The sequence below is a fragment of the Haemaphysalis longicornis genome, unplaced genomic scaffold (genome assembly GCF_048455015.1).
Source record: "Haemaphysalis longicornis isolate Haplotype H1 unplaced genomic scaffold, Haemaphysalis longicornis Haplotype H1 scaffold_10, whole genome shotgun sequence".
In the NCBI taxonomy this organism is placed as follows: Eukaryota; Metazoa; Arthropoda; class Arachnida; order Ixodida; family Ixodidae; genus Haemaphysalis; species Haemaphysalis longicornis.
Window position 1 is genome coordinate 135,569,624 of NW_027526204.1, and position 20,037 is coordinate 135,589,660.

At 50.0% G+C, this 20,037-nt stretch overlaps 2 protein-coding genes across 5 annotated transcripts in view; both read left to right on the top strand.

Moving 5' to 3' along the window:
- Window positions 1-2,169, top strand: part of Rtcb (RtcB RNA ligase) — a 31,303-nt gene extending 29,134 nt beyond the window's left edge. Inside the window, exon 11 of the mRNA XM_077690870.1 lies at window positions 1,068-2,169. Within this exon, the coding sequence (XP_077546996.1) occupies window positions 1,068-1,406 (339 nt within the window). The 3' untranslated portion in view covers window positions 1,407-2,169. The remainder of the gene's footprint in view (window positions 1-1,067) is intronic.
- Window positions 2,170-10,068: 7,899 nt separating this feature from the next.
- LOC144159406 (locomotion-related protein Hikaru genki-like) overlaps window positions 10,069-20,037 on the top strand; it is a 250,860-nt gene continuing 240,891 nt past the window's right edge. The window contains exon 1 of one of the 4 annotated variants that reach the window (XM_077690877.1): window positions 10,069-11,206. In XM_077690877.1, coding sequence (XP_077547003.1) covers window positions 11,179-11,206 — 28 coding nt within the window. In that variant the 5' untranslated portion in view covers window positions 10,069-11,178. Of the gene's footprint in view, window positions 11,207-12,879; window positions 14,092-20,037 lie in introns of those variants that run through there. The other 3 variants (XM_077690874.1, XM_077690873.1, XM_077690875.1) reach the window with 3 other exon arrangements.

Sequence of the window (20,037 nt, forward strand, 5' to 3'; positions counted from 1 at the left end):
ATTTTAATCCAGTACAAGGACAACGCTCCTTGCCAACGCGTGTCATGAAATTAGTGATAATGGAAACTCTAGAAACACTGAACTCTGCCTGTGAGACCATGAAGGCACAAAGGTCATGTGCTGTGTACGGATTGTACGCGAGCCTTCTCATAACATCCGACCTCCCCTCATGTGGTCTAGTGGACACTTCGTGCACCGTTGGTAAATTGAGTCCATGCAGTTCATAGAATAGGGTTTCCACTGGCACGTAAGCTCCTTGGTGACCGCCGGCCTCCCCTGTGTTCCTTTCTTCTGCTGCCAGCACAAGACAGTAAGGGATAGGTAGGACGGTAAGGTGTGATGGAAAAGGTGAAGACATCTCCAGCAAAATGTGGTGCTCCCGATTCCTTCAAATGGAGTCTTCTGCACAGAGCCATGACGCAAGTGTCCATTTCTGCTGCTATACGGGTGATAAAGTGTAAGAGCACTGGGGTTGGCAGCACCGTGTCCGTGTGCTCTCGTCTGTCATGTCGTATTTGTCACACTGCTTCACACTCAGACATGTAAAAATGAGTTTGCCTATATCAGTAGATTAGAGTGCCGTGGATACAAACACAACTCGCCACAGCAGCAGCAGTTGCTCGTTAACAAGGAAAATTCCAAAAGTGCAAAAACAGGTGTCGATGCCCCGCACACTTCTTGCACTATAATTTGTGACATTACACAATGCAAATGTGTGGTGAAACGAGATTAGTGGAGCTTGCCTGAATATTTTTCTGAAAGAAACACTGAGGCAGCAGGAACATGCACGTGTACCTGTCCAAACCCCCCCCCCAAAAAAAAGGTATTCGAGGCAATTTTTGATTTTCTGGCATTGCGACTTAGCAGGATCGGCTTAGAATCAGAGCCGGTCTAGATTCGAGTGACCGTGGGAAATAGCACTTCACTTTCAACCGGGCTCGTGCAGTTGCAAAGCCGTGAGGCCTGCACTTGCAGCAGTTATTCCAACTTGTTATTATTGCATGCAATACTGAAATCTGGTGGAGTGTACGCCTTTTTTGACGTTGCCCCCTTTCCTCCCTCTCCAGCTGAGTGGCCAGCCAGTGCTGATTGGCGGCACCATGGGGACGTGCAGCTACGTTCTCACCGGCACAGAGCAAGGCATGGGCGAGACTTTCGGCACGACGTGCCACGGTGCGGGCCGTGCCCTCTCTCGAGCCAAGTCGAGGCGCAACCTCGACTACCAGGATGTGTTGGACAAGCTCAACGAGATGGGCATCTCGATCCGGGTCGCCTCGCCCAAGCTCGTCATGGAGGAGGCGCCAGAGTCGTACAAGAACGTGACGGACGTCGTCAACACGTGCCACGAGGCCGGCATCAGCCGCAAGTGCATCAAGCTCAGGCCCATCGCGGTCATCAAGGGCTAGCTGGCGTGTTTTTGTGGAACAGTTTTGCTTGTCTCGTGCAAACGGGGTCACTTTCGCAAGCTTCAAACTTTCGAGGCCGATAATGGACGTGTGTCAGGGTCAGTTGAACTTCAGCAGTGTGGTTGGCAAGTTTTTTAGAAGTGTGTGTGCGAATTCTTTTGCAAGACTGTATTTGATTGTGTTTTGTTGAAAGCAGCCTCTATGGCTGCTGTCAAGTGCTGTGTGATCGCCATGTCCAGCTTGAAGTGAGCATCTTTAAACCTGACTGGATGATGTTCAGAATAACTGACTGCTTTTACTTCTAGATAGCTACCAACTTGGTCAGATGTAAAGGTTATTGCAAAAGAGGAACACTGCATGCCTTCTTTGGTTAATGGATCTATTATTGATTGCCCTTTGTTTTTGACTGCTTCAACTCTTCCTGCCTGTGTACAAGGTCTCATTAGAGCTTTATTTATCTTTACGATTAGGATTTTCAGTTTGTACTGAATGAGATTATGGGCGAAGGGCGAAAACCGACCCTAGAGTTCAAACAGCTTTTCTCGACGTAGAACCCAGAAAGGGTGTACTGCACACTGTTGTCAGCACAGGAGCACCAAGCATTTATGATGTGTTTTTTGCTGGATGTGTGTTTTTTGTTTCTTGCTGAAGTTACTTCAAGATACAACTATTTATTTAATGTCCCCTCCTATTTCCCTGTGAGCAGTCACAGCAGCTGGCTGCTGTTGGAAGCTGCCTTGAATAAAATTCTTTGTGAGCTGCACCTAATGTGTCACGTTGTCTTACTGTTGACATTACCTCTTTTGTGAATTTTATTCTGAGCATCCTTGGTGCATAAATACTGCTGGCCCAGCAGTGTTTGCTGGGTCTGTAGGATTTGATTGCGCATCCACTTCTCTGCCTAAACGCCTGTGTGTACGAGATTTCGGCGCATGTTAAGGATTCCCAGGTGGTCAAAATTAATCCGGAGCCCTCCACTACGGCACACCTCATCACCTGCATTGCGTCGATGCGTTAAACCCTACAATCAATCACTTATCTGCCTGGGAAGTAGAGCATACATGGAGTGCAAGGTAATCTGTCATGTGCTCATGACATGTCAAATTGACGACTTTCTCCTCATATGCAAGCATACCTGGCAGTTATTCGGGAGACTCCCGAATTTGGATGGTTTTGTACGATTGTACAACCAAAACAAAAATGTCCCGAAAACCCATTCCTGTCTCAACTTTTTCTCGATGTCTGGCCACATTGTGCCGGAGCTACCTGACAATCCAATTCTATCGTACACTGATTGACATCGTTATCAGTGAAGGGACTAAAAAGCGTAGTCAGCCATACGCAAAAGTTGAACCGGTCAGTACCGCAGCAGCGCTGAATGCTTGCACAGCAGAAGAAATTGCACCCTGTTCCGTACATCCATGCCTGACAACCCTCGGTCACGTTTTTTGGCGAAGTGTCGCAAGGGCAAACGTTGCGCTTGACACTATTCCCAGGATTTCTAGAAAATGGCAGTCCCAACAACGTTGAAGACTTAGCAAGTGACCAGTAATGTAGGCTGTGAGTAGTTTGGACGACACAGTTCGGTTCCTGCTCTGTTGTAACTAAATTAAAATTTCACCCATCTCCACAAAGTTAATCGTGACGAGTGAGCGAAGCACTGGGGATTGTTCTTACCGTGAATCACCCGTGGCATTGCCCACTCGCGCATGTAAATGAGTGACTACGTATGTGTACAGTATATATGATCACAGGTTTTAAAGGCGCAAGAAAAAACACAGACACTAGAAACAAACACTTGTAAACAAATAAATTTGTGTTTATGAAAGAATGCCTTCAAGAATGGAATCCGGACATTTCGGTGCACGTTCATTTCGGTGCATGGACCGTCCAATGCGGACATTTCTGTGCACACAGTTTTACAGCCATTCTTTTAACATTGTAGCTTTTAAATTTTAACTTCGTCAGACGATATAATTTTGACATTCGAGAGTTTTGTGTGGGCCGCACCGTGCGGAAGCTATCAGAAAATCCAGCGCGTAGAACCCCGTTTTGATTGTAGATTTTATAATTTACTTCCGTTCAACTTTTTCATTTTAATATTCATGTGAGCATGCGGCTTTAATACTTCACGCAAAGAGCTACTGAAGCGCTTTGATTTCACTTCACCCGACGCTGCAAAACGCTTTTAGCCTATTCCGAACTCCTAAACCGCCGCGAAAAAAATTAAGCACGTGTGAATTCCCCTTTTATGATCTTCTGTATTACCTTCGTCTGCAATGTATTCGGTGTAAGTTCTAATTAAAAATACTCAGTGATCGCACTTGCAAGGAGCGTGGCTAAGTGGGGCCATGAAGGGGGGGGGGGGGGGTGCCACTTGTGTGTCTCCAATGTGTCAACTGGACGCCTAAAACTAGAAGACTACTGTTGCAGCCCTTGCCAAACCAGCCTATATGCAAATTTTATTCCAATTATAATGAAAGAATACGGGGGATAATTCTGCATTCAAGAATGTTGAAGGGGGGGGGGGGGGGGCGATGACATGCATGGCTTGGAGAGCTAATTGCTGATGGGGCGACCGTAGGTGAAGAATGAGCCAGGGGTTTACCCACAATTTCGATTGTGGGGGCCGTCGAAATCCTCCTTGCTCGTCGTGAATGCAATGTATAGCTGTTTCTTGGGTATAACTGCAGCACTAGCCAGCGATTTCTCAGGGGTGTTGCTTAAAATGTTTCGTTCTAAGCACCCCGAAAAATAAATACGTATCTTTGCTGTCTTGTCTTCCCTCTGAAGGCGAGGGAAACTGCGGTTTTGCCTGTTTACGGGAATGACTGCTATTTGTACGCACAATCTGTACGCACTTTATCAACATTTAATATACATAGAAGCTGCAGTTGTTTTCAGAAAGGCCCGCTCTTCTTCCACGGCAATATTCTAGACTTGTCCGTAAAAATAGTCAAAAACTGGTATAGCAATATTCGCAAATTCATTTGGAGTGACAGCGCAGACCACATAAAACTCTTCATAAAATTTTCTGCATTGGAAGGAGGGGAGGGGTAACTCCATGTTTGTAAAGCTGCTTTCTTTGGATAGTGAGAGTGTGCCTTTATTTAGAGAAAATTGCTTGTAAAAAGCACCATAGCAATGAATCGTAAACGCCGGCTTAGCTGACGTGCAGGCTCCAAAAAAGAGCGAATCTAGATTATGAAGTAAATAAAAAATGTGCAAATGGTTTTAATCAGTTGGCTGCATAACAGGAGTTCCCTGAACGAGGTATTGAACAAACGTACAAATGCCCAATTTCTAAAAATAACTGGCAAAATTTGGACGCGGCATCAATCTAAAAATGCAATCACTGCAGTGGATTGTTGTAAACAACCCACATTACGCAGAAGTAGAGATATAACAGCTGTTTCAAACAAGCAAGCACTCGGTAATTCTTCGCCGAAAAGTTAGCGCACCGAAATGACCGAAACATCCAGCACCGAAATGTCCTAGACCCGGTATAAGCGCGGTCTTTGTAAGCTGGCTTCCCCACATAGAGAAAAACATCGGCGGAAATGGGCGCGAACGCGTCGGAAGGAGATCACCAACAACGATCGGGCCGCAGCGGCAAGCGTAAGCGTGATGACCGTCGGGACTCCACATACTGCGAGGCGGAAAACGCATGATGTCAGCGTGGCTACAATCTCACTGAACGCTTATCCGGCGCAACGGGGTGGTTTGAGCGGGAGTTTGTGGCCAATTACAACCCGAGGACGCGGGTTCGATTCTCGGCCGCGGCGGACGCTTTTCTGATGGAGGCGAAAAGCAGAGACTCCCGTGTGTACGAGATTTCGGCGCACGTTAAAGATCCCCAGGTGGTCAAAATTAATCCGTAGCCCCCCACCACGGCGCGCCTCATCGCCTGCGTTGCGTCGGCACGTTTAAACCCTACAATCAATCAATCAATCAATCAATCAATCAATCAATCAATCAATCAATCAATCAATCAATCCAATCACAACCTACACACAACTACGCTGGTCATTCATCTTTGCACAGTGTGATGACTCTGCGCTATTTTTTAATAGTTTCTCACTATTCACTGATTTTTCTCACTCACTAAACTCGTTCAATTCGCGCTAGTTTTTTGCTACTTCCTCTAAGCCGAGCCGCTGACCAGCTCGGCCCTAGCGGCTAGTTAATAATATAATCCTTTTCATGAGGATGAGAGCGCTTTGAATGCGGGGTATTTATCCCGTCGTATAGAAAAAAAAGTTCAGAGATGATGTGGCACTAGGAATGCGGCCTGAATTTAGTATCAGAGGTAAAAGGAAGAAAATGTTATTCAGAGTGCACAAAACTCGCTTTTCATTCAATCATTCAATAAATGTAAAAAAGGAAAGGAGAGGCGCAATTATAATGAAGTGGTCGCTCCACTGCGCGAGTGCGCCCGACCCACGCCGTTCTCTTATTACAAAAAACTAAATCGCTAACATTGCTGAGCATAGGTTCGCATTATCGTGTTGTACATTACCGCTCGTCGATAGTGCCGGTCGACCGATCGCGTAGCACTCAGAGCTTTCCGACTGCTCAAAACGAGGTCAGAACCTCCGTTAAGTGCTGCAACGCAAACTGACAACGTCACAACAGCGCAAGTCACTGAGGGGAGAGATAAAAAAAAGTGGCACCGATAGGGACCAGACTGGACGGGCTGTCACGGATTCACGCAATCGTGACGCAGCGCCACTTTCACCTTTCCCTAGTAAAAAGAAAGAAAAACGAATGAGCGGAAGCCTTGCGGACACTGCAGTGGCAGCCGGAACGGGGGAAAAAGTGTACGGAGGTGCGGGGAAGCGTTAATGAATTTATCTTCCGGACGGACACTTTCCCCCGTTCCGGTCGATTCCCGCGCTGTTGATTCGGCGGTACACAATTTATACTGAGGCCGAGTTCGGGCGGGTATCGGTTGCGGCTCGTCGCAGAAGTGCCGCTTCCGCCGAATGCGTGGCAATCCATCTGAGAGAACGGATCGAACACGCTTTGCTTCTTGCTGCAACGACCAAAGTGCAGCTCACGCGGCTTTTCTACGAGAGAAAAAATAAAATAAAAGGGGGATTGTGGTCGTGGAAGAGACCAGTCGTGAATTGACCGCTGTTTGAACTGCTGCTACTTCGCCGATTCTTGCAATGTTGGGGAACTTGTATTTTAGCTGCCGCCTTCTGCAACGTTTTCCGTGTACTCGCTGCTCTTTTTGCCGCGCTGGCGTAAGCATAAGGAGAAAAAGGAGTAGCGGTTTTAGCTGACGGTAGCAGAGGACTTCTCCGGTTTAGTCAGTTTAGTGGAGAGCCGTCGGTGTAACAGAACCCAGAGCCTAAAATGATCGCCTTCAACTTCTCCGTTGCCCTGGTTCAAACATGTGCGTTTGGGGAATTCCCACTTTTATGTTTATCAGAGTACCGATAAATACGCTCGGGATAGTTGAAGGTAGAGAGAGGAAGCGAGGCAAAACGCGCATGTCGTAGTTTCATGGCGGCAACCTATGTACTCGCAGAGCCCGTTCTCGCGCCTACAGCTGTTGAAGAAGCCTAGAGTGTATACATAGGAGCGCTGAGTAATAAGTGCTTCTTCTGTGGCCACGCGATATATATCAGCGCATTGTCCACGAAACAACTCAGCATCAATTGATTGATTGTAGGGTTTAACGCGCCGACGCAACGCAGGCGATAATGCGCGCCGTAGTGGAGGGCTCCGGATTAGTTTTGATCACCCGGGGGTCTTTAACGCGCGCCGAAATCTCGTACACACGGGCGTTTTTGCTTTTCGCCTCCATCAGAAAAGCGGCTGTCGCGGCCGGGAATCGAACCCGCGTCCTCGTGCTCAGAGCTCAGCATCAAAACCGTTAAGCACAATGGTTCCAGACTTTGGCGAGCGGAAAAATTCGATTAACTCGCTCTTAAGATGACGTCGTCTCATCTAACATGATGTAAACTTTTGTCGCGCCTTGCCGAGTAATCCGTATTACCATCGATCACTGGCTCAGAAATCGGGAGGAGGTAGTCGAAAATAATGTTATCGCATTAAAATGTCACAGGAGATTTAATATCTGTAATCTCTGACAGATATTATAATATCTGTCGGAGGTTTCTGCGTACGGTACATATATGCGAACACAGACATCTTTTCACATAGACACAGGCCTTACTCGCAGACACCTGCGGGGATATACATGTGCACACACGGATGGGCTGGGAACTCTTGGCAGAACCGCACATATTCACGCGTGTCGCACGCACGCACGAGCGACCGCTGTTGAAAGTACTTGTGCCCGCGTGCTTTTTCCGTTAGCTGTGAAATTTCTGCGAGCCCCGCTGGTAATCTGCCTTTACTTCCCAATGTAATATTACGATCCCCTCCCGTATTCCCCCCCCCCAAAAAAAAAAAAACACATTGAGAAGCGTTTTATCCCAAATACTTCGTTCGTTCCATTGGAGAGTCGAGTTTCAGCATTTCAGCATCGAATTCGTCTGGGTACAGCGATAGTCAATGTGGACTATGAGCTTCGGTCAAGGATTGCGCACGTATGGATACAAACACCCAAATGCAAGAACATGCGTTCGATTGCATACACAAGCGTACATGCAATGCTTCTAGACTTACTCCGGCCTCAAAACACGCCGTGGATACACCCCAGGCACATGCTTCGGGCTAATCATGCCCTTTTGATATAAAGCTGTCATTGAGTCTTCAGTTTCATTCGAGGCACGAAAGACACTTAATTAAACTTAACAGAACTCTCTCTACAGATACATAGCAGGCAGCAGACGAAAGCACGAGTTTAGTCGCGGGTGCAGAATAAGCGGGCTACGCGAAAAAAGCACGCGTTGACCGCCGGAGAAAGACAATGGACGTCATTACAACGACCGGGACGGCTGCTGGACACTCGTCACGAAAGGCTTGCGCGTCGTAAGTCACAAGCTGCGCTACGGTGCTATAGAGGGGAGGTACATTTACGCGCCTATATAGCTGTATAACAAAGCACTCTTTTTGTCATTTTTGTGGGACTGTGTTTTAATTTACGGCCACTAAAGCGTTTAAATTCAAGCCAACGACGAAAGTAAGGCGAGCGTATGGCATATGATGGCCCATGACGACGCAGACGGACTTGCTGTGAGCCGCATAGACGCTAGCGCCAGATTCCTCTCTAGTGTATATTGTAAGAAACTCAATGCCGCGACGACCTGTCTACGGCCTGACCGACCAATTCGCGGGCTTTTGCGCGTGTTTTCTTTATGTTCTTCCCTGGGGAAGGTTTTCTGTGTTCTTTCGGTACAGTTGCGTAAAAAATGGTAAATATCAAAGGGGCGATTTCAGGTAACGATAGCTCAGCACGCAGGGCACACATGCGCAAAGGCCGGCGCAATCGGCTCTTTCGCTGGGCCGCACATATGCAGTCGGAGGACACGGCATCGCACAAAGGCATCGCCCCGTGGCGCGTTGCTGACAATCGGAGCTCGGTTGCCGAAGGCGAGAAAACTGCTTGCATGCGAGTTGGCAGGGACGCGCATGCGCGCCATCTTGGTCTCGACAGCAGGCGCCGTGCCTCCAAAGTGCACAGTGACGGCGTTCGCCACACGCTCGCGTGGTCCGGATTATTGTGCCCTTGGCAACATTATTCGCGACATAACCACACCATAGACAAGCAAAAAAGAAACATGCATCAGACACTCATCGATATTTTAAATTGATCATATCATCATCAACATCATCATCCACCACCATCACCATCACCACCACGACCACCACCACCATCATCATCATCGTCATCCTACTCATGTCCACTGCAAAACGAAGGCCTCTCCCACTGACCTCCAACTGACCTTCAACTCCATTCGGATGTCAATGGATAAAATGAACATAAATAATTGGGTATTCAAAATATTCATTCTTTAAGTCCGATTAGACTTCCTCGTTTATGAGTTGCGTAACTGTGGAGGGTTACGAACTCATTAGAGACCACGTGCGGGTTTTCTATGTGCGCCGAAATTTTAAAACACAGGTGTTTTAGTTTTCAGCCTCCATAAGAAAATAGTCTTTACTGGGTATACCTAGCATACTTACCTCACCAAAAATGTTATTTGGTAATTTTTTTGTAAAATATCGACAATCTCTAAACAGCGGGAGGAAACGATGGACGTGCAAGATATTAACAAGACTAAAACCCTGCCCTCATCTTCCACGTACCCTGGTTGCTTTCCGCTGTTATTCACCTATTCAATATAAACCAGCGGTATTACCAACTTGTCCAGCTTACAATTTTGCTAGACGTTAACTAGAGGTATAGAGCTTTGCTAGAGGTATACAGCTTCGCTGTAAAAGTCTCGTGCGTCTGAAGCACGAAGCTTTCAGCGCAAGGCGTAAACGATTGTCCCGGAGTTTTTTTAGTACGCTTTACGAAGCGCTCCAGCGCGATGCGTGAACTAGTGTCCCGCTGTTTTTTAGCACGCGTTACGAAGCGCTCTAGCGCGAGGCGTAAACGAGTGTCCGGGTGTTTTTTTAGTACGCGTTACGTTCTAGCACGAAACGTATACGAGCTTCCCGTTGTTCTAGTACCGTGACTACATGAGACGACGATTACGACGGCGACGACGACAGGAGACGGAAACAGCTCCAGCCCCTGAGAAACTGCGCCCTTAAAAATGGCCGCAGCAGCCGGGATCGAATCGCCGTCTTCGCGCTCAGCAGCGCAACGCTTTAGGCACTGAGCTACAGCTGCAGTTTAACCCCCAAGCCTAAACGCACAGTTTAATTACAAATATTCGTCAGCCCCTGAAGCTGCTTTGCGCTGCTTCTCTGTCGGAAACCATCGTACGCGACGGCTGCCATCGGTGTGCAGCGACGTCGTTTTCGTTCTTTTTGTCGCGTGGTTCTCCGTCGCTGCATTCGCAGTGTCCCCAAAACGCCAGCCAGAGCCGCTCATGTTTTCTTCGTGCACACTAGAAGGTGGTTGCAGTGGTCGGTAATTGTAATGACTTGCGATGCTTTCAGTGATTTTAGATGCAAGCGCTCGCCAGCTGCCTGCGACAACGGCGGCGACACCATGACGTGGTGAAGTTGCGTTTTGTACTTGACGCCGGTACTTGCGCACCTCTCGCTGCGCAAAGACTTAATTTTTCGTCACTTTTCTTTGCATCGCAGTAGTTCTGTCTAGACAGACAGTTGCCGTCACTCGCAGACGATTCTTCACCTGCAGAACATCTGCGACGCTCGGGCTATCTTCGTTACCGTGCTTGGATGTGGGGCCGTTTTACGTAGTTACGTGCGTGGAAACGTCGTGCTAATTGTTGGGCGTGCCTTCCTTGGTGGGTGTGTTCGTTGTGCGAATATGTGTGGCAGTGACAGAGACGTGGTTCAGGCTGTTCCCTGGGGGCAGAACGGCGACTGATAGCCGACGGTGGTGCTACGCAGTTTCCGTCGGTATTCGCTGTCCTTTGAACTGTGGTGAAGAGAACTTTCGCGCTGTTTGGAGCCTTCAAAATGTTGCAACTGGTTAGGCTTACCATTTCCAAACCAAATGTTGGTGGGCGTGTTGGCCGCAACAAATATTTTCCGCGGTGGTGGCCGCAGTGCGCGTAAGGTTTGTTTTTGTGTCGGTAACAGTGGTGATTGAGGAGACTGCAGGCGAGGAGCAACTTAGAAGACGTGTTGATGGGACTAGTGCGTTGACTAATGATGACAACAATACAAGGATTTTCTTGCGGAACTTGTGTGCCACCGGCTGCCTCGAAGGATGGGTCAGCGTGGAAACCAGCTTTCCGGTAAGTTTTAAACCGTTATTTTCCACTGAATGGAAAGGTACAATCCGACCATGAGAAGTTAATGATAGCCACATTATCTGCGGCAAACTGGTTAAGGAAATAGCAGGATTTTCTGGCAGCAAATTGTGCACCTTCTTGCGCTTCGTGTTCCGTGACTGCGTTTGTGAATTTCTCTAAAGCTATGTTCAGACTACCGATGTAAAAGTCATATCGGGATCTATGGACGTAAAAAAAAAAAAATGGCATTCCACGCACTTTGGTTGGTTGAGACGTGAAATCACGTCATTTAAAATTATTATGACAGTAGCGACAACAGTCTGAACCCCGCCTAACACATATCAGTAAATAGCAGTGTCAGCACGCAAATGTTTCTAACGCCCTCTGTATTTTTGCGATTAGAAACCCGGTTACTACGGTCGAAAATGGCTTTCGCGAACTCTCGCCAAAACTTCAACATATATTGCATATAAACGAATATATATACCGCGTGAAGTGCTAGCGATAACGCCGGTGTCGCTGTGACGTGGCGAAGTTGGGCTTTGAGTGCAACGTCATTGCGCCAAGTGAAGTGCTTCGTGAGGGGCCCGCAGACTTTTCGTCGCTGATGTCCAGAAACTTGGTCGCTTTGCGTGCCTTCGTATAAAGGATGCTTCTTTCTTAGCAGCTTGGTTGACATTCCTGCCTTTCCTTTACCTTTATTCCTTCCTTCCACTTCTAGAACGCGAATGCTCCTGCAGGAAGGCTTGTGAAGACTACATTCCTTATGGGGCTTTACTTAAACAGTTTCCGTCTGTCTGTCTATCCGTTTGTCCGTCCGTTTGTCCGTCCGTCCCTCGATTCAACCAATCGGCTAAAAATGAAATTATCCCTTAACAAGTAGTTTATACCGGGTGTTACGATAGTAGTTGGAACCAACGTTTTTAGATCTAAAAACGTTGGTTGGAACACTTTAAAATTTCTTTCTTGGCGAACCGCTGCTGGATTCGTGCTCAAAGGCCGAATTCTGGGGTTTATTTTGTTTGAAGCCGAGAAAAACGACGGTACTTATCTGTTTATTCTGAAAATAAATAAAAACGAATTTCGCGTATAGGAAAATGGGGCCCATTTTGAAGTGCTAGTCAGTGCAAGTTGATCTTGGAACGATGGCGCCACCTGGGGTATGCAGAGCGAAACGGACGATGCGGATCATAGCCTCCTTGCGGATTCACGCTCATTCCACTGCAGGAACGAGCCAAATGGTGTAGCAGACGATCACAAAATGGGAAAGCAGGTTTTCTGATCGTCTGCTACCTCATTTGGCTCTTTCCACGGTAGGAAGAAGCTAAATGAGGTAGCAGACGATCAGAAAATTTGAAAGCAGGTGAGGAAACAAATCCAATGTTTATTGGCAACGCTGTCCCGAGGGAATATTTTATTATGATTGGTATCAGCTTTGTGTAACTATTTGGGATGAACGTAAACTAGGGACGAAAGAGATTTTTTTATCGTCTGCTGCCCCATTTGGTTTCTTCCTACCATGAATCCCCATCGTCTTCGCTCATCATCACCATCGTTTTGTGAAACCCGTTGTTTAAAGTTGGCTTTCTTGCAGTGCGTGTTGGTGACGGGACGGTCGCCATGAGTTAGGCATAGAAAGCGTCACATTAAAAAACTTTCAAATTCCATGCGCCCCGCACCACAGCAAAGCTAGACTCGAGCTATGAAGCACGCCGTATTTAGACGACCGAGGGTCTCTTCATCGCGGGCGCAATCTCGACACATGGGCGTTTTCGTTTTTTACTGCCATCAAAAAGTGGTCGCATCCGCCGGGATCTAATCGGCGTCCTTGGGCTCAGCAGCGCTACGCTTTACGCACTGAGCTCCCCATACACCTAATTAAAGCAGTTCAACTACAAATATTCGTCAGTCGCTGAAGCTGTTTTAGCGCTGCTTCTCTGTGGGTAACCATCGTACACGACGGCTTTCATCGGCACACAGCGATTTAGTTTTTTTTTTTTTTGTCGCGTCCTCCTCGATCGCGGAATTCACGGTTTTTCCAAACGCCGGCCAAGAGCCGTCCATTCCTTCTTCGTGCCGACTAGAAGGTGGTTGCCGTGGTAACCAATTGTAATGACTTGCGATGATTTCAGTGATTTCGGATGCAAGCGCTCGCGAGCTGCCTGCGGCAACGGCGGCGACACCATGACGTGGTGAAGTTGCGCTTTGTGCCCGACGCCGTTGCTTGCGCGGCTCGTCGCTCTCTCTCGTTATTTTTCTTTGCCTCGCAGTAGTTCTGTCTAGACAGACAGTTGCCGTCACTCGCAGACGATTCTTCAGCTGCAGAACCTCTGCGACGCTCGGACTATCTTCGTTACCGTGCTTGGATGTGGGGCCGTTTTACGCAGTTACGTGCGTGGAAACGTCGTGCTAATTGTTGGGCGTGCCTTCCTTGACGGGTGTGTTAGATGTGCGGATATGTGTGGCAGTGACAGAGACGTGGTTCAGGCGTTCCCTCTGGGCCAAACGACGACTGATATCCGTCGGTGGTGCTGCGCAGTTTCCGTCAGTATTCGCTGCCCTCTGAACTGTGGTGAAGAGAACTTTCGCGCTGTTTGGAGCCTTCAAAAGATTGCAACTGGTTAGGCTTACCATTTCCAAACCAGATGTTGGTGGCGAGTTGGCCGCAACAAAAATTTTCCGTGGCGGGGGCCGCAGTGCGCGTAAGGTTTGTTTTTGTGTCGGTCACAGTGGTGAATGAGGAGACTGCAGGCGAGGAGCAACTTAGAAGACGTGTTGATGGGACTAGTGCGTTGACTAATGATGATGACAATACAAGGATTTTCTTGCGGAACTTGTGTGCCTCCGGCTGCCTCGAAGGATGGGTCAGCATGGAACCCAGCTTTCGGGTAAGTTTTAAACCGTCATTTTCCCCTGAATGGAAGGGTACAATCCAACCATGAGAAGTTAATGATAGTCACAATATCTGCGGCAAACTGGTTAAGGAAATAGTAGGATTTTCTGGCTGCAAATTGTGCACCTTCTTGCGCTTCGTGTTTCGTGACTGCGTTTGTGAATTACTCTAAAGCTATGTTCAGACTGCCGATGTAAAAGCCATATCGTGATCTATGGACGTAAAAATAATGGCATTTCACGGATTTCGGTTGGCTGAGACGTGAAATCACGTTATTTAGAATTATTATGACAGTAGCGACAACAGTCTGAACCGGGCCTAACACATATCAGCAAATAGCATTGACAGCACGCGATTGTTTCTAACGCCCTGTGTATTTTTTTGCGATTAGAAAACCGGTTACTACGGTCGCATGTGGCTGTCGCGAACTCTCGCCGAAACTTCGACATACATTGCATATAAACGAATATATATATATATATAAATACTTCGTGAACTGCTAGTGATAACGCCAGTGTCGCTGTGACTTGGCGATGTTGGGCTTTGAGTGAGACGTCATTGCGCCGAGTGAATTGCTTCGTGAGGGGCCCGCAGACGCTTCGTTGCTGATGTCCAGACACTCGGTCGCTTTGCATGCGTTCGTTTGCAGGATGCTTCTTTCTTAGCAGCGCCACTGCGCGAACACGAATGCTCCTGCAGGAAGGCTTTTGAAGACTACATTCCTTCTGGGGCTATACTTAAAGGGAAGCTGAAGCGCTTTCCAAAAAATTGAGTTAGATTAACAGTTATATACAGTCGGACATGGATATATCGAATACGGATATATCGAATTAATGTCTATATCGAACAGTCTGAACATCCCCTTGGAAATCCCATGCAAAAGTATAGCGCTCTTGTACACGTGTATCGAACTCTCGATCACGGGTGCATTCGATATATCGAACGCTGCGCCCCAAGTGCTCCTGCAAGTGCGCTTCTACTGATGAGGTGGATGTGATAATGATGGCGACTTCTCCTGCCGCGCTCGGTTTCTGGCATTTTTTCTGCGTGCTTGAGCGGTTTTCAGTGGTGGATCACCCAGGGCGACCTACGGGGCGTGTTACGTGTTTTTGTCCACGGCCCACGTTTCGGAGCCATGCTCACGGAAAAATGAAAGACTTTGGATTTAGAACAGCCTTGTCAACATATGACATAGAAAAAGAAGCAAGCGAATCTTACATTTTTTCGTATGTAAAGGTGCAGTGATCGCAGCGGTGTGGCTCGAATTTACCGAGCTGCGAGGAACAAATCGGTAAGCTACCATTTGTAGCGACTTTGAAAAGCTCTCAGTGTTGTGCGGAGTTTTCAGATACGCTTCAGATAGGCATATTTTATATTTCGAATTATCGATATATCGAACTATTTTGTGATCCCCTTGGAGTTCGATATATCCGTGTTCGACTGTATAACGGTTTGTTTACGCTACTCTTGCTGCTGGCACCACCATTGGGGTCGGCCGGGCATGTCATGGCCCGGATGTGTTTCCTCTGCCATTCAAACATGTCGCGGCTCTGGAGCCGCCACGTATTTCTCTCGCGGGACAACGCGACGACGCACGAGCGCGGCTTGGCCCAAATTGCCGGCTCGTGACGTCTAGACGCGTCCTTCATTCAGTTGCCGCATTTATTGCGTTCAGTGCGCGCTGAAACAATAATCATGAACGGCGTGAATGACCGCGCAACTACCTAAGAAGCCGCGAAGCGAGCAGAGGATCTATGCCTGTGCGACAAAAGGGCCGATGCGCAATTTCTAGTCAGTATACGTCGGGATCGCCAACAGCAATTAAAATTTATGGTTGGGCTTGTTGATAACCAGTTTGTGAATCAGTGGTGCAGAAATTTATAAAAGAAACAATACACAACAAATGAAGGAAGGTGAACACTATCGTTTGTCGATCTCACTTTTGTCTACTATGTCTCGTTCTTACCCTACTGCCGGTGAATGTATGTATGTATTTATTGTACTTAGGAAAAGGAAAAGCCACCAACAGGCGTAATTTGTCTCGCCTAGGGGGCGGACACCGGAACGCCTGCTGGTGTAGGGGGGGAGGGGGAGGATAGGGAGAAAAGAATACATAGGAATAGGAGGATAGGGGAGAAGGTTGACATTACAATGCATGTAACTCGCGCAAGGGTAAATATAAAACACAAAAGAGAAAAAAAAAGGAAAAAGGGGAATAAGGGTAAATATAAAACACAGAAGAGAAAAAAAAAGGTTACACACTGGGAAAATTAACATTACAGAGAAACACTACAGATATAGACAACACATGAATCTACAAAGGACACAGCACACTTGTAAAATGGGTCACACACGCACACACACAAGTACAGAAGCTGCTTCAGCAGCAGCACTCCTCCACAATCTGGGCAGCTAGGCAGAGTTGTAGTGGAGTGCGCTGTGCAGCCCCGAGGCCCGCAGGTATGTACCCAGGGCCTCGAGCACTTTGTCTCGCTCCCTAGCACTGCCCGGGGGGCAAAGCAGATCCTCAAGTGGCCGCGCTCCGTGAAGCACGACCAGCAGCTCTGCCCGCCCTGCCGCAAACTTGGGGCACTCGTATAGCACGTGCGGCAGGGACTGCACGGGCGCTCGGCAGTGGGTGCAGGAGGGGCTGGTCGCCCGCCCCAGACGGTGCTTCCGCTCCGCCGTCCACACGTCCCCCACTCGGAGGCGCAGGATGGCCGAGCGCAGTCGTCGAGTCAGGCGTGAGGCCCGCACAGGCGGTAGGCCCCCTCCGACACGCAGCCGCGGGTCCGGATGCTTGGTCCGGATGTGTCGCTGGATGAGCAGGCGGGCGTCGTCCGCTGCCGCCTGAGCCACCATGTCCGACGGAGGCAGCGCGTGTGCCCCGGCGGCCAGCTCGTCCGCCCGCTCGTTGCCATCCAGACCAATGTGGGCGGGGACCCACTGCAGGCACAGTTGAGTGCCCCGGTCCGCCAGCTGTGCCGCCTTCTCCCGGATGCCACGCACCAACAGGGAGTGCGAGTCTCCGTCCTGAAGACGCACCAGGGCCACTCGGGAGTCGCACAGCAGGGCGCAGCGCTCGGGCAAGGGCTCCATTTCCAGCAGCAGGTCCAGGCCCAGTCCGACCCCAACCAGCTCAGCCGTGGCCGAGGAAGAGGCATAGGACAGCCGCGCCTGTCGGGTGGCCTCTCCCAGCACGGCGGCCGCTGCGGCTGATCCCTGCTGCTCCCGCACCGAGCCATCTGTGTATACTAGGGCGTGGCCGTCTAGGTCGCCCCAGACGACATCCCGGGCCAGCTGCAGTTGCCCGCAGTGGGGTGTCCGCCGCTTGCTGTGCAGCCGCGGAAGGTCCAGCCGCACGTCAGCTGCCAGAGCAGGAGCGGGGCCACGAGGTCCCGCGTCCACGGGGCCCACCACCACCTCGTAGAGCATCAGCATGCGCCCCATGCGCGAGTGGTGGTGGCTCTTCAGCCGCCGCAGCAGCGGACCGCCCCCCTCGGCGCGTCTCAGCCGGTCAATCTGGCCAAGTGCCCGCAAGTCAGCTGTCATCTCTAGGGTCCACGCCCCCGCCTCGGCCAGCATCTTCTCGCACGGCGAGCTCTGGGGCAGGCCGAGGCAAGCGCGGACCCCCTTGCGGTGGTCTCCCTCCAGCTGCCGCCAGGTGGGTTTCCGCAGGGTCACCAGTGGGAGCGCGTACATAAGGAGACCCACCGCCGAGGCACTGTACAGCCGGAGGGCCGTCCGCTGCGAGCAGCCGCTGTCCCGGGCCACCATCTTGCGCACTGCTGTGGTGGCCAGCTGCGCCCTGGCTCGGAGCTCCTTGGCCGCCTGCCGGAAGTTCAGTCGGTGGTCCAGGGTGAGCCCCAGGTACCGCACCCTGGTCCTCCACTGGAGCTCCTCGCCATCGATGGTCAGGCGCCGGGTCCATCCACGGGCGGCGGCATCCGGATGCACCAGCATGGCGTCGGTCTTTGTCGCCGACAGCTGTAGGCCGACGCCTGCCAGCTTGGCACAAACTGCCTCCATGGCCGCCGGCAGTTGCTGTACAATGGCTCGGCCCTGACCCTTCGGCCCCAGCACCCACAGGGCGATGTCGTCGGCGTACACCGAAATGTACACTCGGTGGCCCCCTCCTCTGGGCAGGCAGCCTGGCAGGGCTGCCATCACCAGGTTGAAGAGGAAGGGGCTGATGACGGAGCCCTGTGGGGTGCCCACGTTCACCGGCCGGGGAGCCGACAGGGCGTCCCCCACCTGCGCTGTGCGGCCCGTCAGGAACGCCTCGACGAAGCCCCGCAGCTTGCCCGCAATGCCAGCCTCCTCCATGGCCAGGGAGATGGCATGACGCTGCAGGTTGTCGAAGGCGCCCTTCACGTCCAGCAGCACCAGGGCCGCCACCTGCTTGGTGGCCCTGGCGTGTTCAAGGGCCGCCACGACGTCGGCGATGGAGTCGGTGGCTGCTCGGTGCCTCCGGAAGCCCGTCAGCTGCTCGGGTATGGCCTCTTCCTCCGCAGCGATGGCCTCCATCCTCCGCAGTGCCACCCGTTCGAGCAGCTTGCAGCCGCAGGATGTGAGGGCCACAGGCCGGTACGCCGTGACTGCCACAAGGCCCTTGCCTGGCTTTGGTATGGGCCGCAAGATGGCCAGCAGCCACTCAGGTGGCAGTTGGCCCGTGTCTCATATCCGGTGAAATCAAATGGAAGAAAGAAGGAGCGGAATGAAAATGCAATAAAGCAACTGACTGAGCTAGACGCCGAAGCCCATTATGCCTTGACAGCTACATAGTTGTACCACACTCAATCCATCCGACTTCTGCAGCGGTGCGCGCACGCACGCACGCACGCACGCACACACACGCGCGCGTGCACCGTTTACGCTGCTTCTCTGTGCATCTGCTAATAGGAGGACTGTGCTAATGTGGTAATGCACTCGAAAAACCACACAGATAGCGGATTGCGTCCCGCAATTGCGGTCAGAGGAAACAGATGGCAGATGACGGATTGCGTCCCGATAATCCGCGCGCTGTTTTCAACGTTTTTAACATGCACCAACCAGCACACTTGCTTCCCGGTCTAAGAGACAGACGGCTGACATCGAATGGTCTGTGTAGTTCAAGAGTGCAAACTGTTAAACAAGTTGTTTCATACTGTGCATAAAAACAACCAGCGAAAAATGAAGCAAAACACGAGAATGAGGAGCACAAACACGCCGCTGCTTGTGCTGCTTTGGTAAGGCAAACTCTTTGGTAAAAGACAATTCACATGACCGGCGCGTTGCTCGTCTTCTTAGCTCTTTGTGTTTGCTCCGTAGCAATACGCGCCGTTCTTACAGAAAAGCACGCTTTGAAGGTGGTTACTACGAAACATTTTTGACTCGTATGTAGAGTAGGTAAAACGCTTGTCTATAACAGCGATTTTAACTTCAACTATAGCTACACCTGAAAGCTGCCGAAACATACTTTTTACAAACATCTTAGAGAGGAAAGGGATGCGCCAAAACTTCAGAACGCCGCAGTAGTTTTCTTCAAATCGCGCTCGGGCGAGGCAGGATAAGGCTGAAAGTAGCAAAGCTGTGTTACAGACAACCGTTTTACCGGCTGTACACGCATGGCCACGAAGGGTGGCAATAGAAGAGGGATTGGCAGTTTCACTTTGCTACAGCCGATCGAAATGGCATAGATGAAATACTTTCCAGAGCGAAAAAACCCCACTGAGCCAGTGGCAACCAGAAGCACCTCTTGAAGCACAAGCCTTAGTATTTACGGCAAGCACGGACTTCGCGCTGACTGGAGACACGACAAACAAATAGAAACACTACCAAGGAAAGAAAGGCGCGAAAAAGCAGTAAAGCTCCGAGACTACATCTTCAGTAAGCAAAAAACAAACAAACAAAAAACTCACGGCCTACCTTAGGGATTGGGACTGGAACCTGCCAGGTGCTC